Source organism: Falco rusticolus, chromosome 3 (genome assembly GCF_015220075.1).
Source record: "Falco rusticolus isolate bFalRus1 chromosome 3, bFalRus1.pri, whole genome shotgun sequence".
NCBI lineage: Eukaryota > Metazoa > Chordata > Aves > Falconiformes > Falconidae > Falco > Falco rusticolus.
Window position 1 is genome coordinate 13,756,081 of NC_051189.1, and position 16,623 is coordinate 13,772,703.

Genomic DNA, 16,623 nt, shown 5'->3' on the forward strand with positions numbered 1-16,623 from the left:
TACAGCTTCAGATTTTACTGATTTGTAGGTGGTGTCCTGACAAATTGGAACAACCTTGTATCGGGTTGCTATGGATTTCACTATGCTAAGAACTGTGACTCCATGCTAAACTGTGACTCCACTGACATGCTGGCTGACAAAGTTACAATGCCACAAGGGAGACTCTAAAGCAATATCAAGGACTTGAGATGCGCAGCCTGTATCACTCAGCAGTTGATGGCCTTTAGCTGTAGCTGCCGGCATATGTGGTTCGCTCTGTTAGAGAGGCTGCAGAAATCTTAGCTTGGCTTTACACCCTTCAGTAATAGTATGTGTGTTTATAAGCTGTGTTAATCCTAGGCATTTAAAACATCAGGGAATAACCATACATGAACTACAGACTACCATCCTCAGACCTTTAGAAGTTAGCGAAGTGGCAAGAAGAACACAGACACCTCCAGGAAAGTTCCTGGCTTGATCCCAGGTAGGAGCCTGGAGTCTTAGGAAGGTTTTATAGCATCCTTACTGGACTTGTGGGTAATAACCTGTGATTCATGGACTAGCACAGGAGAACAGTGACCGGTAGTTGAGTCAATGCAGTGTTTCCGTTGCTAGCAGGACCTCAACATCTGCATGAAGTCTCACCTGCCTTTTATGAGTTTGACTGTGGTCTTTTTGCCTGGAACAAGCAGTAATGCCTACAATAAGATTTTTCATGGCTAAATGGCTTACCTGTGTCCTAACTTGTCTTTGTCTTGCCTTGCTTGGTCTAACTGCTTTATGTAATAATAATGGCAGGTTTGCCATCCTGCAAATGTCTCCAAACCCCATCACAAGGGATGCCAATCACTCCCTGATGCTCTCCCAAAACACCTCTGAAGAGCTCCGCAAGGTTCCCAAACACTTCCATACTTGCCTCTTGGGTAGCCCTGTCCAAGTAATGCAGAGACCAGGAGCTGCTTGTAGGGCTGTGCATTGTTGTGGCCTCTCAGTAACTCGCCTGGCCTTTCTTTGCAGGTGCTGAAGCCTAATCGTGGCAGTTGAAGGAGTATCACAGCTGGGAGCTCTGCACAGATCTGTGGCTGGCCATGTGGGATGAATTCTGGTTTGCAGCATGAGCATAGCTAAGTCCTGGGGCTGCGCTGCCTGTGATGGAGGCTGAGAGGGTGGAATGTAGTTGGCCCTTAGCTGGAGATGTTGTGTGGGGAAAGCTGGAGGTTGGTTTCGGCCAACTGAAACTGGGTGCAGGCATTATGGAACGGATTGAGAGCAGCCCTGAGGAGAAGGACTTGGGGGTGTTGGTTGACAAGAAGATCAATGTGAGCTGGCAATGTGTGCTTGCAGCCCAGAAAGCTAACCATGTCCTGGGCTACATCAAAAGAAGTGTGGCCAGCCTTTAGAGGGGTGGTTCTCCTGCTCTGCTCCACTCTCGTGAGACCCCACCTGCATTACTGCATCCAGCTGTGGGGCCCCCAACATAAAAGGACACAGACCTGTTGGAGTGAGTCCAGAGGAGGCCATAAAGATGATCAGAGGGCTGGAGCACCTCTCCTGTGGGGACAGGCTGAGAGAGTTGACGTTGTTCAGCCTGGAGAAGGCTCTGATGAGACCTCAGAGCACCTTCCAGTACCTGAAGGGGGTCTGACAAGAGAGCTGGAGAGGGGCTTTTCACAAGGACCTGTAGTGATAGGACAAGAAGTGATGTTTTTAAGCTGAAAGAGGGCAGGTTTAGATTAGATGTAAGGAAGAAAATCTTTACTGTGAGGGTGGCGAAGTGTTGGCACAGGCTGCCCAGAGCAGCTGTGGGTGCCCCATCCCTGGGAGCTCAAGGCCAGGCTGGACGGGGCTGGGAGCAGCCTGGTCTGCTGGGAGGTAGCCATGGGTGGGACTGGGGGGTCTTTAAGGTTCCTTTGAACCCAAACCATTCTGTGATTCTGTGATTGTGTGTATGCAGGAATAGGAGAGCAGAGTACTGATAGCACAGAGGTGAGGAAAGGTGCAAACAACACAGGTATCACCAGTGTGTTGCTAATTTGCTGATCAGCCTTTGGTCTGCTCAGATGGGCTGTTGCCTGCTGAACGCAGCTGCCCTTTTAGACAGAGCAGATTTCAGTCTCCTCTCCTGCCTTCAGGATGCCATCTATGTGGGCTTGTTTGGTTTTTTTCCTTAAATCCCTCTCCAGCACCTGTTGACTCGCTGCCCTCACTCCCACAACCCCTGATGCCACCTGCAGACGTAGACAGCAATCCCTGGGGCTTACTCTGGCAGGGATACAAACCCAAACCTGTCCCACAGGCCCTCTCCACTGCTTCTCCTCCCCAGGGAACGGGGTGGGGGCACAGAGGAACAACCACCAGGTTTTTAAAGCCGTCAGAGGCAAAGGATTGAGATGCTCGAGCGGACTTGGATGCTGTTTTGGTGTGGATGCAGTGAGTATTAGAGCGGGAAAAAGGCAGAGAACGCTGCACCCTCGGCCGGTGGTTACCGTCCCTGGACGGCACAGGCGGGGCCGACGCACCGGCCGCTGCCCACCCTACTGAATAGTCACCGCAGAGGAACCAACGCCGCTCCCCGCCCCCGCCCCGCCCCCGCCCCGCCCCCGCCCCCCGCCGGCCAGACGCGCATGCGCAATGCCGCGCCGCGTTTACCGCGGCCCCCTCCCTTAGCGCGCAGCGTGCCGGCCGCATGCGCAGAGCGCGGGCGGGGCGGGGCGGGGCGGTGGCGCTCTGTGGCGGGGGTCTCCTGCCCCCTGCCAGACCCAGGGCGGGGGGGACGCGGAGCTTCCAGGCCGTCTGCCGGTCGGCGAGCCGGGTGTGGGCAGCCCTGGTGGGGCCCGAGAGCTGAGGGGCGGCGGTGGGGGCCTGCCGGGTGACCGGCATTACGGGGGGGAAGGGGAAGCAGCGGGAAGTGTCTGAATGAGGGAAGGGGTTAAAGAAATTTTAGTAGATCTAATTGCTTAACGATTACCTAGGTGGTTGCTGATAAATAATGCTTTGTTTTACTAACCACTGTGTAAATTAACTGAAGCAAGGAGTCTACTGTTCCTCCTGAAGGACAGTTCCTGATGAGAACTAGCCAAACCCAGCTGTCGTTTGGACAAAGACCAAGGAACAACTGAGTCTGTGCTAGGAGAGAAGGTAAAAAGTTCAGAGCGAGGGAGGCTACCAAAGCCTTCATCCCCACCACCTCCACGACCACCACCAAGAGGCAGCAGGCAAGCGCAGCTGGAAATGACTTCTTGGAGCTAATTTTAACAGGAAGCAGAGACAGGTCATGAATATGTAGGGTGTATTTGGAAACCTTACGTATATGCAACATTTGATTGTATAAATTGAAGCAAATTGGGACTACACCCCCCCACTCACCCACCCACCCCCCCGTGCTGCCCAGCGCTGCATAAACATACCTACTTTACAATCCGGTAAGATTGTGGAGTCTGATTCCGCACGTCATGAACTGTCAAATCCTCCCAGCAGCGCCCAGAGTGAGAGCTGTGGTGAGTCCTCTTGTGCTTAACAGTGTCTCTTAAGGACGTTATCAGAATTAAAGCCAAATTTCACTTAATGTTGCAGCTCTTGATCTTCAGATCTTCACTTTCATTAATTTCCCCACCATTCCATCATGCTTGGGAGCTTTGAATAATAACTTTTCTCAGTCTCGTAACACACTCCCCCCCTTCCCGCACCAAGAGATGCTACATTTAATTAGTTTCCTCCCAAAGATGTAAGTCAATAAAATTGAGTTATGATTGTTAAAACCACAAAAAAACCACCAGCCTTCTAGATCTGGACTATTTCTGAATATGTATTCATCCCATGCAAACATATGTCATCAGGATGTCGCCGAAACTGGGAATCAAACCTCTTAATACCAACGTAGTATTAAGCAGTAGGCACTCCTTCACTGCAGCGCTGGGTGCTCGGTGGCATCTCCACAAATCGAGCACACCTGTGTAGATTTTGCCATTGCATTTACACACAAAATTACAAGGTCGTACACTCCCACTTAACAATGTTTGGTTAGTAATTTGCATATAATTATAATATTTTCTGTGTCATCCTTTTCTGTTACTACACTTGTGCAGGGGAAGGGTCTTCACCTTCACGTGGTTTTTAGAATTAGAATGAAGGTAGTTCATTTCAGGACACCTTAAAAGTAAGTTCTGTTGCCAAGTTGGACAGCTGGATATCGGCCTTGCCAAGCTGTCCAATAACTTATCCTATACCAAATAGAACCTAGGTGCTCCGGTTATGGTCTGGAGAGTAAGGACTAAGGGTATCATGGTCTATAGCATAGGGACTTCAAGTAACAGTCTCGGATAACAAGCAGCACAGCGATTCATACATCATTGGTTAGTAAGTGCTAATGTAATTCTAACATGGAGGTTAACTCTTTAAAATCAAAATGCTCTTGTAACTAACTGTTACATAAACACAAAATACAGAAAGATTCAGTAAAACCTTAAGATAATCTGCAACAAGGATGCAGATCATCTGCACAGCATGCTGAGACAAAGGTGAACTCCAAAAGGAAAAAGACACAAGGTCATGAGGCTTTTTGAAAGTCATGAAGCTTTTTGTTTGGTGTGTTGTGGCGGTGTGGTTTGTGGGTGGGGGTGATTTTTGGGGGGTGTGTGTGTGTGAAGTGCAATGTTGGCTGGTGGCAGCCTGTGGAGCTCTGTTGCTGCCTGACTTCTCTCACTCCTCTTTGATGGCTGTAATTGACATCCGGATAATTTTAAAAGAGCAATTAAGTTACCTCCTGCATAAATGTGCTGGTAATACTGGGAAGGTAAATGCTTGAACTAGTAGTGAATAACTTGGCTACAGGTATGAATTCTGAGGGAAGAACAACAATAATAGGAAGCAAAGAGCAGGTTTCTAAAAATTTTGGTGTCAAACACATAGAACTTCTATCGCCAAATGTTGTTTGTCAGTATGTTCCAAATGGCTATTTTAGGTAAACATAAATTTTCAGGAAATTCAGGGGTGTGTGTAGCAAAGCACGTCCCTCTGTTTATGTGTCCTGCTACAAAAACAGCATCAGTCAATAGCGTGTCCTGTGGCAGGGCTGTTGTGCCCCTACTCTCAGCATTGCCACAGTAGTTCTGTGATATGTAGACGTAACAGATGGGTTTAGGAATGGAAGGAGAATGCCTGTTTTCTGTAAGGGCTGTGAATGCTGACCCTATTTTCTGTCTGTTAGTTTCCTGTGCAGGCCATGAAGCTGTTTTATTTTTCTCCCTTGTTCCTGGTCTAAATATTTCTAAAGCTCTTGCTGCTGTGGGTTTGCAATTTGTGTTACTGCATTTTTGTGGAGTTATGGGTGACTTCTGCTGTGGCCAAGGGTCAAGACAGGGTTTTCAGTTGAAAGCTTCAGAAACCACATTCACTGAAATTGGTGTAGGTGAATCTGATCTGGTGTGCGCGGCTGTGCTCGTGGGGATGCTGAGTGGCTCCTCATCAAAACAGCAACACATGTGTGGACATCCGTAGGGTTGTGCTGTGGGTCTGGGAGCGTGCCATATTTTTGCTGTTGAAAGATGGAATAGAGCTGTTAAATTTAAGGGCAGTCAAAAGCTGGTAGGGACCCTGAAGACATTTGGTGGTACAACTGCAGTTTTAAAAGATCTTGACCATTTTGAGAAACAGCCTGGAAAAAAATCATTCCTTTCTTGCAAGAAGGCAGTTCACGAGGAGAAATGGGTTACTGTACTCTTTAACAAAAATACTCAACTTGGAATGTATAGGGTGAGGAAATCTTGGCTATATGTAGGCTTGAGAAAATGTATATAGGTATCTGCGTCTCTTGTGTGTATCTATGACAGTGGTTCTAGTGAAACTGAGATGCCAGTGAGTCAAAAAAATGCACAGTTGTCTAAAAAATGCAAAAGCTCTGGTGGCCTTTATCAACAATTAGACCAGAAATGATGTAAAATACTTTTTCCTTAACTCAGTTTTAGTCTCCACAAACCTTCACAAAAAAGGGAAGCTTCAGATTCCTACCCAGCTTTATGCTAAAGGATTTTTTCCTCTCTCAGCAGAATGCCAACTGCCACCATTCCACTCTGGTCACCCTTTCTTCTACCATGAAAGTACAAGACAGGCGGAAAGGATCCATAGTGGTCTGCAAGTACTAGGTATGTCTACAGTGTGTGCCTGCATTTTTCCTAAGGTGCTTGCAGTGTGTTATTAAATGTTATTAAATAAATATTAAATGTTAACATTAAAAATGTGCCAACTCTCCTTCTGTAGTTTTTATATGAAATATCTTAACACAAATGCTGAAAATATAATAAGGCCTGTTCTGGAGCATGTTATGCCTATGCAAAGCTTACTTCCTTCCATTTATTTTCTCTTCCTGAAAACATAATCTTCTGTTTCTGTGTGCTTACTGTTAAATAATACTGAAAACAATTTTATACTGAAAGAGGAAAGAAACCGTTTGTAAGAGTTCGGAAGAAACAGGCTTTGGTTTCATGATAAAGGCTTCACGATTTTTCAGTCAGTAAGTTTTAAAAATACCTTATAGCAGTACTCAAAAACCTTACTGAGATACTAGCATCTGTACTAAAAGCAATCAAGGTCAAAGAAGAGACATGGACAAAACAGGAGAAATCAGCGTTGCTTCTGTGTGTTTTCCATGTTTTTCCAAGAAGCATTAGCAGCTTTGTAACTAGTGACAGTGAGTCCTGATACAGTTTTGGTGAGTTACAGCTTAAATAACGTCCTTTTTCCTTAACCTACAGTGTGTAAAATTTGATTGCAGTTGGCAAGAGTTTTTCCCGAATGGAAATCTTTCTCATGCAAAGCAGTTGTATTTTATGAACTTCCCATCAGAGTGGATCTTCAGAGATTATGTACTTGGCAGTAGAATTCATCAGCAACCAGACTTTTTACACTTTTTTTTTTTTTAAGTCAGTTTCCTTCCTAAAGACCCAAGTGCAGCACATCTTCCAAAAGTTGATGGAATCACTGCTCTTTGGGATCTCAGTTGTAAAAGTCAAGATATAAAAATGTGTTCCTCTACATGCCTCACTCCAGCCAGAAGCATGAGCAAATCTACCAGTCCTTTTTGGTAGCCTTATGTGTTGCAGCACTGGTTCCCACCCACCGCACCCCCCGAAGAAAAAACATATGGGGGAATCTCTTACCTCACTGATTTTTCTGTCATAAATGAAACTTTAAAAAAAAAGTCCAAATTGTATAATTTACAAACTTACTTGCATTGTTTAAACTGTTACTGCCAAAAAGCTGCAGCATACATTTTATTAGGTGTATTTAAGCAGTTACGTATTTGTTCTAAATGTTTAAAAAGAGAGGCAACTGAATGTTACGGGGTTTTTCCCAATATTTTGACAGAGTGCTCCAAAGTACTTTATTTCTGTCTCGCTTCCATGGCACATTTCCATGGCAGATCAGCAGCATCTCTCTTGGGCAGCGCAGCTGGCCAGGTGTCCATCCTAATTCTGTAACACACACAAAACCCCCTAGTCATATTATAACTGTGTCCTTTGGAGATAGATAATTTAATGGTGTCAGTTCACAGCTATGCAAGTTCAATCAATGCAAAAGAAAAACGAAATACTTTTATAGTATGTATTTTATTGGATGTATATAAACATATACGCACCTTTTTGCTATAAAGTGAATTACTGAGGTTTGTTCTTTATTTTTCATTTTATGCTTTAAAGTTCTATGCTTTATTTTCAGCTTTATTGTCCAAGCAAGCAACATGTGCAGCAGTGGCACAAGGACCGTAGCTGCTGGGGTGAATCTCTAAGTGTCGATTACGGTATGACCTTGTCCTGCAGCCTGTATGGAAGGTGCTGTGGTTTAACCTGGCAGGCAGCTAAACACCACACAGGTGTTTGTTCACTTTGTCCCCCCACCACACAGTGGGATGGGAGGAGAGAACTGGGGGGGGGGCGGGGAGGGGGGAGCGGCGGGAGTAAAATTTGTGGGTTGAGATAAAGACAGTTTAATAGGACAGAAACGGAAGGGCAAATAATAATAACAAAAGAATTAGAATATACAAAAGAAGTGATGCACAATGCAGTTGCTCACCACCTGCTGACTGATGCCCAGCCAGCTCCCGAGCGGTGCCCTGTGGCCAGCTTTTCCCCCAGTTTATACACTGAGCATGATGTCATATGGTATGGAATATCCCGCAGGTCAGTTGGGGTCAGCTGTCCTGGCTGTGTCACCTCCCAGCTTCTTGGGCATCCCCAGCCTCCTCACTGGTGGAGTGGGGTAAGAAGCTGAGAAGTCCATGATTTAGCATAAGCACTGCTCAGCAACAGCTAAAACATCCATGTGTTATCAACATTATTCTCATCCTAAATCCAAACCACAGCACGGTACCAGCTGCTGGGAAGAAAGTTGACTCTGCCCAGCCAAAACCAGCACAGAAGGGATAAGAGATTTTCCAACAGCAGCAAGAGTATTTACTTCTATGCTAAGAACGTGTTCAAAATTGTACCCATCAGTCTTATTACTGGTTTAATTGTTCAGATTGCTCTAGCTTTTAAAGAATGTGTTGTATTTTGAGCTGACCTAGAATCCTCCTTTAGCTCAACTACCATGGTATCCCTAATGCTGAAATATGCTTTTGTTTTTCGGATGTGTGTGTTTGCCTGTGGGTTGCTAAGCACACTGGCGCTAAGGGGCCAGCCCTGTGGCCAGAAGCTCCTGGCTCTGTCCTCAACAGGTGCCCTGCAATGCAGCAGTGAGGGCTGTCCAGTGGCGAGACTCCAGGACTGATGGGGACCTTGGGCATTTGTTGCCCTGGGGAGCCCGTCCCAGCATGGGAACAGAGTGGGAACATCGTGGAGCAGAGCCTGAGCGAAAGATGTGCCACCGTCCTGGGAATGTTGGCACCATTCTGGAGCATGCTACCCCTGTATCACGGGGCAGCCAACGGCCTGTGGGACAGGCGCTGGAGGGCTGTGACCATCTCAGGAGCTGCTCCCCCTTTATTTTTCTAGCAGAGGTCACCTTTCCTTGGAGGATGTGTACTTACATAAATGGCATTGTTAAAGTAAGGAGCTGCTAGTTGGAGCAGTTTATTTTTGTTTCTTTTTTGTGGAATGAATAAGAAAAAGGGTGTTGGACGGGTGATGATGTCATTTGGGGCACCCCGATGCCGCCAGGGGTGCAGTGATGCAGTGCAGCAGCAGGTGAGGGAGGATAGAAGGCTCCCCCCCAAAAGGGGGTGTCACCTGCCAAAAATGCCTGAAAATTCATGGGGAAGGTCTTAAAAAATATTAAACCCTGGAAATATGGGTATGAGGCACTGAAATAAAAAAGTCTCATTTTTAAATATAGATATAAAAATATTATTCGTTTATATATAGAAAATTATTTTAAAATAAACCCCTGTATCTACTGTATTACGTAAAGGATTTTAGAGTCCAGAATAGAGCTACCTATGCTTATGATATTACATAGTAAGTCTAAACAGATATTACATGTAATCTAAATAGATTATATATAAAGTGTAAATAGATATCTAAGTCTAAACAGATCTATGTGTAGATCTAAGTGTAAATACATAAATCTAAACAGATAATGTAGTCAAAATAGCTGTTCTATACAATGTGTTAATACATATTTGTAAGTGTAAACAGAGGTAGGTCTGAGTAGATACACAGTATCTATTTAAACATATACATGTTTACATATATAAATGGAAATAGATAATAGATCTAAAATACATATATTCCTTGAATAAATCTGTGTGTAAATACATACATAACTGTAAATGTCTATGCTATAAAGGGTTTTTGAAATGGAAAGAAACCCTCTTTACAGAAAGGGTTTAAAAACTCAAGCCCCCTCCAAGTATCTCTATGGAAGATAGAAAAGCACTTTCAGAAGCTGCCCCTTCCCCTTTTTCCCAGGGCTAATTCCCTGACAGAGGGAAATTTCCCCTGTGGAGCCACTAAAATGGCACAAAAACACCCCAAAACACCGATTCTGGGTCTGCAATGCAGTGTGGGGCTCCTGGGACGGAGGGATGGATGGACATCCCCCACCCCCCACATCCCCCTCCACACCCCAACACCACACACACACACAGACCCACACACCCCCCACTCACATGATATGGAAAATAATATAGCAAGAGACCTAAAGCTCTGCATCCCCCACTGATGCAGAGGAGCTCAGCAAGAACGTGGTAAGGAGCCTTCTGGCAAAGACGTGCTAACTGTGAAAAGAAACAAACTGTTGAAGAGATAAGACTCAAGGTTACTAGAAATATGAGCAAAAGAAGGGTAACGGTAATTGTGGTAGTGGGAGATCTACTCAAATGCCCCCCTCCCCCGAGGGAGGCGGGTCCCACGCTAGGAGCATGAGTAGTGAATTAAAAAGGCGCTGTACCTTTAAATCGAAGCGGGGAAGAAACTAACGGATAATTAATTACGAGGCTCAACTTTGGGCGGAACCAGCCAACTGACCTGTATGAATGTGCGCTGCATTGGACTGGGTGTGCAAGTCAGGGGGAGCGATCCCCGGGCACCCAGCGCTGCCCCCGGCACCCAGCGCTGCCCCCGGCACCCAGCGCTGCCCGGGCACCCAGCGCTGCCCCCGGCACCCAGCGCTGCCCCCGGCACCCAGCGCTCCTCGGCACCCAGCGCTGCCCCCGGCACCCAGCGCTCCCGGGGCACCCAGCGCTGCCCCGGCACCAAGCGCTCCCGGGGCACCCAGCGCTGCCCCCGGCACCCAGCGCTCCCCGGGCACCCAGCGCTGCCCCCGGCACCCAGCGCTCCCCGGCACCCAGCGCTCCCCGGGCACCCAGCGCTGCCCCCGGCACCCAGCGCTCCCCGGGCACCCAGCGCTGCCCCCGGCACCCAGCGCTCCCCGGCACCCAGCGCTCCCCGGGCACCCAGCGCTGCCCCCGGCACCCAGCGCTGCCCCCGGCACCCAGCGCTGCCCGGGCACCCAGCGCTGCCCCCGGCACCCAGCGCTGCCCCCGGCACCCAGCGCTCCCCGGCACCCAGCGCTGCCCCCGGCACCCAGCGCTGCCCGGGCACCCAGCGCTCCCCGGGCACCCAGCGCTGCCCCCGGCACCCAGCGCTGCCCCCGGCACCCAGCGCTCCCCGGCACCCAGCGCTGCCCCCGGCACCCAGCGCTGCCCGGCACCCAGCGCTCCCCGGGCACCCAGCGCTGCCCCCGGCACCCAGCGCTGCCCCCAGCGCTCCCGGGGCACCCAGCGCTGCCCGGGCACCCAGCGCTGCCCCCGGCACCCAGCGCTGCCCCGGGCACCCAGCGCTCCCGGGGCACCCAGCGCTCCCCGGGCACCCAGCGCTGCCCCGGGCACCCAGCGCTGCCCCCGGCACCCAGCGCTGCCCCCGGCACCCAGCGCTCCCGGGGCACCCAGCGCTGCCCCCGGCACCCAGCGCTGCCGGCACCCAGCGCTGCCCCCGGCACCCAGCGCTGCCCCCGGCACCCAGCGCTGCCCCCAGCGCTCCCGGGGCACCCAGCGCTCCCCGGGCACCCAGCGCTGCCCCCGGCACCCAGCGCTGCCCCCGGCACCCAGCGCTGCCCCCAGCGCTCCCGGGGCACCCAGCGCTCCCCGGGCACCCAGCGCTGCCCCCGGCACCCAGCGCTCCCGGGGCACCCAGCGCTCCCCGGGCACCCAGCGCTGCCCCGGGCACCCAGCGCTCCCCGTCACCCAGCGCTCCCGGGGCACCCAGCGCTGCAGGAACCGCACCTGCTCGGTCACCTCCCGCGGGCTGGGACGGTTGTGGCCGCAAGCCAGAGGAGGGAGGAAGGGAGTGGAACATCTGTAATACCCGGCTGCTCCTCGACGTCGGGGCCAAGTCTCCCTCGGGGAAAAGCTGAAATTCCTGGCGGGGTCTCCCTTAATCCCATTCTTTATCAGCTTAATTTCGGGCGGTGCAAGGCCCTGCCTTTGCCTCCCAGCAATGCCGAAGGAAAAGGTGAAGGAAAAGCCGGCATCCCCCATTTGAAACCCTCCCGACCCGCCGGAAAGCTCCGCTCATTTTTAGTCTCAGTGTAGGTGAATTAAAGATGATTAAACCTTTTCTCATCGAAATCCCTTTGGAGAAGCCCTTGGCGCTGGGGAAGAGGGAGGGGACCCTGTGCGCCCCCTTCCCTTCCCCTGCACGCCCAGTGCAGGCCTGCAAGTGCCGGGGCTTGCGCCAGCGCCCCCTAACCCGTGGGGAGCGGTGCCGGTGGCCCCGGTGCCGTGGCAGGTTCCGCTGACCCCGGGCGCGGACTCCATTTCCCGAGGAGCCGAGCGGCGGCGCCCGGTGACGGTGGCAGGAAGCGCGGCTGAGCCGAGCCGAGCCGCGCCGCGCCGCGCCGAATCCAGCCGAGCCGCCGCCGAAGCCAGCCGAGCCGTCGCCGAAGCCAGCCGAGCCACCGCCGAAGCCAGCCGAGCCGCCGCCGAAGCCAGCCGAGCCACCGCCGAAGCCAGCCGAGCCGCCGCCGAAGCCAGCCGAGCCGCCGCCGAAGCCAGCCGAGCCGCGCCGACCCCCGCGCCGGTGTGAGAGTGGACCCCCCCCCGCCCACTGGAGTGTTTGTGGGGGCAGTCCCCCTCACGCGGGGGTGCTGAGGGGGGGTGGTGTAGAAGCGGGGTGTCCCCAAAGAGGGGGGACAGTACGGAGGGGAGAGCCGCAGGGGGTATGAGGGGTGTAAGGGCCCCCGCGGTGGGAGGCTCGGAGTTGGGGTGGGGTCGGCGCTGCGGGAGGGGGCCTGGGTGCAGGGAGGAGTGGGGTGCAGAGCTGGGACTGGGGGTGCGGGGAGGAGTGGGGTGCAGAGCTGGGACGGGGGGTGCAGGGGAGGCTCGGGGTGCAGAGCTGGGTGCAGAGGGGCTTTGGGGTGCAGACCTGGGACTGCGGGGCGGTTGGGTGTCAGGGTGCGCCTCCGTTTCGGGAGGCCGGGCAGTGCCGTGCTGCGTGGCACGGTCTGGCCCCAGCCCTGGTGCGGCGTGTGCACGGGGAGCCCGCGGGCCACCAGCCAGTTCCATTAATTAGCAACTACAGCTGATGAGTTTCTGCTGCCCTGGCCTGGCCACGTCACCACCAAGCACACTGCTTCCACTTGGGTTTTTGCTTTTGCTGGCAGAAGCAGATCAAAGCCCACCTCCCCCCCCCAAAAAAAAAAAAAAAAGCCCACCAGCCTGATGTGTGGCTGATGCTCATGGTTGATGCTCATGGGCACCCACACCACGGAGGGGGTGAGCTTGGTGGGCTGTAGTGGGGTGCACCACAAGGTGACCCCAGCTTAGCCCCCCCCCAACTCCCCACAGGGTTTTGGCCACAATGGAGGGGGCTGGGCTGGTGGGCAAGCGCATCCTGGTGACAGGTGGCACTGGCTTGGTGGGAAGAGCCATTGAGAAGGTGGTGGCTGATGGAGAGGGGCAGCCAGATGAGGAGTGGATCTTTGTGTCCTCCAGAGATGCTGACTTGACGTGAGTTGACTCTGTGGGTTTTTTGCTTGGAAAGCCCCCAGTCTGCTCTCTTGACCCCACTGAACCCCCAAATTTCCTGTCCCAGGAGCACCACAGAGACCAAAGCCCTGTTTGAGAAGCACAAGCCCACCCATGTCATCCACCTGGCTGCCATGGTCGGAGGCCTCTTCAGAAACATCCGCTACAACCTGGATTTTTGGGTGAGCACCTGGGAATCGGGTACTGACAGGGTCCCTGTGGATGCTGCAACACTCTGCTCTCCCTGAGCTGGGACATGGGGACACAACTTGCTCTGCTCCCAAAATCCAAACCAGAGCTCCTCTGGTTTCTAGAGTTATTAATGAGTTATTACCCATAGGGTGCAGGGTTTTGGGGGTCCCCACCACCCTGCAGATCTGAGAAATCTCTCCATCCCCAGAGGAGAAACATACTCATCAACGACAATGTCCTGCACTCGGCATACGAGACAGGGGTGCAGAAGGTGGTCTCCTGCCTCTCCACCTGCATCTTCCCAGACAAGACGACATACCCCATTGATGAGAGCATGGTGAGCATCTCTGTCCCTAGGCACGTCCCAGGAGACATCCCTGCCCTGCTTAATTCTCTTCTCTCCTATCCCCAGATTCACAATGGGCCACCTCACAGCTCCAACTTTGGCTACTCTTATGCCAAGAGGATGATCGACATCCAGAATAGGTGCGTGTTGGGGAGGAGGGGAGGTGAGGCATGGGAGAGTTCTTGCAGGCTGTGAGCACCCACCGGTTATCAGGCCAAGGGGAATCCCCTGGGACTCCCAGGAATTAAACTGAACTGGGGAGGTACCTGGGCTCAGCAGATGGAAATGCCACTAGCCAAAGTCTTCTGGAGACGTCTTTGTGCTGGAGGGGGGTGAGCCCACCCACACCTTCCCTGCTCTCACCCAGGGGCTACTTTGAGCAGCATGGCTGCCGCTTCACCGCTGTCATCCCCACCAACGTCTTTGGGCCACATGACAACTTCAACATCGAGGATGGGCATGTCTTGCCCGGGCTCATCCACAAGGTCTACCTGGCCAAACGTGAGTGTAGCAGGACTTCTTGTGGCCTTTTTTGAGAGTGTTGGGTTGTTGTGGGGTTTTTTTGTTGGTTTGTTTTTTTTCCCTCCTGCCTGCTTAATCAGCTGTTCTGCAGAGTAGCCAGGGTGGGTGAAGGTAGCTCCAGTGCTTATAGACACACTTTCCTTCCTCCTGCAGAAACTGGCTCTGCTCTGACTGTCTGGGGCACTGGCAAGCCCAGAAGACAGTTCATCTACTCTCTGGTATGCATGGCCTCAGGGACCTCTGGGAGCACTCATGTCCCACAGCTTGGGGGAGGGCAGAGTAGGGGGCTGGGGGTGGGGTGGGGTGGGTGGGTGGGGAGCAGTGCCTGGATTTCAGCAGGGTCTGAGCCCACCTGGGTTGTCCCAGGAAGCATTGGCCATCCTCAGGGTTGGGTCCCCTTGTGATGGGAGGGCTGGGGGACAGCAGCCACCCCCCAAGAGCCATCTACCCCTCCACAGGACCTGGCCCGGCTCTTCCTTTGGGTCCTGCGGGAATACGATGAGGTGGAGCCCATCATTTTGTCAGGTAAGCACTGCCCGTCCCTGCCACAACCCTGCCTCCAGCCTCTTCAAGAGGATGGGAGAATCATGTCCTGCTCCATAGTGGGAGAAGAAGATGAAGTGTCCATCAGGGAGGCAGCAGAGGCAATTGTGGAGGCCATGGACTTCAGGGGAGAGCTTGTTGTATCCTTTACCACAGACTGGCTTCCCCTTGCTTGCAGGGCTGCTACAGCATGGGGGGGACCCCACTTTCCACCAGCAGCCACAGGGCTCCGGGGGAGATGCTGTGGTCCAGAGCATTGCTCCCGCTGCCCCAGCCAGGACACAGCGGGGCAGAACAAGACCCATCTTTCCCCTTTGGTTTCCCTTAATCCTTCCCATCCCAGTTTGATACCACCAAGGCAGATGGGCAGTTCAAGAAGACGGCCAGCAATGCCAAGCTGCGGCACTACCTACCCAGCTTCCAGTTCACACCCTTCAGGCAAGGTGAGATGGGAGGCTCCACCGAACATGGAGGTCCTACCCACTGCAGTTCGCTTTGATGGCATCAGGGTGGTCCAGCCTTTCAGCTCTTAAAGGGGGCTCAGAAAGATGGGGACTGACTTTTTAGTAGGTCTTGTAGTGATAGGACAAGGGGTAATGGTTTTAAACTAAAAAAGGGTAGATTCAAACTAGATAAAAGGAAATTTTTTATACTGAAGGTGGTGAGACACTGCATCAAGTTGCCTAGAGGGGTGGTAGATGCCCCATCCCTGAAAACATTCAAGGTCATGTTAGATGGGGCTCTGAGCAACCTGATCTAGTTAAAGATGTCCCTGCCCATGGCAGGGGGGTTGGACTAGATGACCTTTAGAGGTCCCTTCCAACCCAAACCGTTCTGTGAGTCTATGAACAAACTGCATTCCCAATCCCAAAACCCATCCCATCTTCTCCCTCCCCAGCTGTGAAGGAGACCTGTGCCTGGTTCAACACCAACTACGCCAACGCCAGGAAGTGACAGGCCAACACAGCACTGGCACCGGCATCATCCTCTTCAACTCAGGGTTGTCCTTTTTTTTGGGGTAGAGGACTGGGCTGGGGGAGTGCCAGTCACATTTCCAAAGTAAAAGGGGGCCAGAGCCCAGTGAGCAGCCCCCACATTCTTGCCCCACTGCTGGGGAGCGGCACAGGATGGCCCAGGGGGAGGAAGTCTGGGGCACCCCAGGGTGCTGACACCCCAGACCAGTGTAGTACGCAGCCTCTGGAGCCACCACTATCAGCCACCTTGGCTGTGTGCAAGAGTCTGGTGGTTCTGGCTGAGCTGTAATGAGCTATGCTGCTAATTGCCTGTAATTAGGCTGTATAAGGGAAGGTGATCAGGGTTCCTCTGGCACAGGAATGGGCAGCTGGTCATTTGCTGTTGCTTTTGGCACATGGGAGGGTCCAAAAGCCCCAGCATCGGGGGACCAGAATGAGGAAGGCGCCAGCTATGTAAATATGGCATTTATTAAAATTTCAAATAGCATAAAACTGATAGATGAGAGCATCCACCCTGCACACAGTCCTGTATCCATGTCAAATCGCACCCTTAGGGTCCTGAGCACCATTCTGCCAGGATCTAGAAGAGCCAAAAAAGGGTTTTAAAC

At 52.2% G+C, this 16,623-nt stretch overlaps 1 protein-coding gene and 1 long non-coding RNA gene across 5 annotated transcripts; both read left to right on the plus strand.

The window, feature by feature from the left end:
* Nucleotides 1–2,880: 2,880 nt before the first annotated feature.
* On the plus strand, nucleotides 2,881–7,795 carry LOC119145522. 2 transcript variants are annotated; one of them, XR_005103435.1, is made up of 3 exons: nucleotides 2,881–3,476; nucleotides 6,021–6,119; nucleotides 7,693–7,795. It is a non-coding gene; the product is annotated as an uncharacterized LOC119145522 (long non-coding RNA). The 2 variants fall into 2 exon arrangements; XR_005103436.1 differs by having other exon boundaries at nucleotides 6,024–6,119.
* A 4,657-nt stretch (nucleotides 7,796–12,452) lies between these two features.
* GFUS (GDP-L-fucose synthase) lies at nucleotides 12,453–16,140 on the plus strand. 3 transcript variants are annotated; one of them, XM_037382007.1, is made up of 11 exons: nucleotides 12,453–12,493; nucleotides 13,259–13,420; nucleotides 13,506–13,620; nucleotides 13,839–13,967; nucleotides 14,043–14,116; nucleotides 14,344–14,477; nucleotides 14,652–14,716; nucleotides 14,957–15,023; nucleotides 15,102–15,181; nucleotides 15,385–15,484; nucleotides 15,940–16,140. In XM_037382007.1, exons 2-11 carry the CDS (start codon nucleotides 13,272–13,274, stop codon nucleotides 15,993–15,995), a joined length of 969 nt encoding a protein of 322 aa, XP_037237904.1. In that variant the 5' UTR covers nucleotides 12,453–12,493; nucleotides 13,259–13,271; the 3' UTR covers nucleotides 15,996–16,140. The 3 variants fall into 3 exon arrangements, with proteins under 3 accessions (XP_037237904.1, XP_037237905.1, XP_037237906.1); XM_037382008.1 differs by having other exon boundaries at nucleotides 12,460–12,525; XM_037382009.1 differs by lacking the exons at nucleotides 12,453–12,493; nucleotides 15,102–15,181; nucleotides 15,385–15,484.
* The last annotated feature ends 483 nt before the right edge of the window (nucleotides 16,141–16,623 follow it).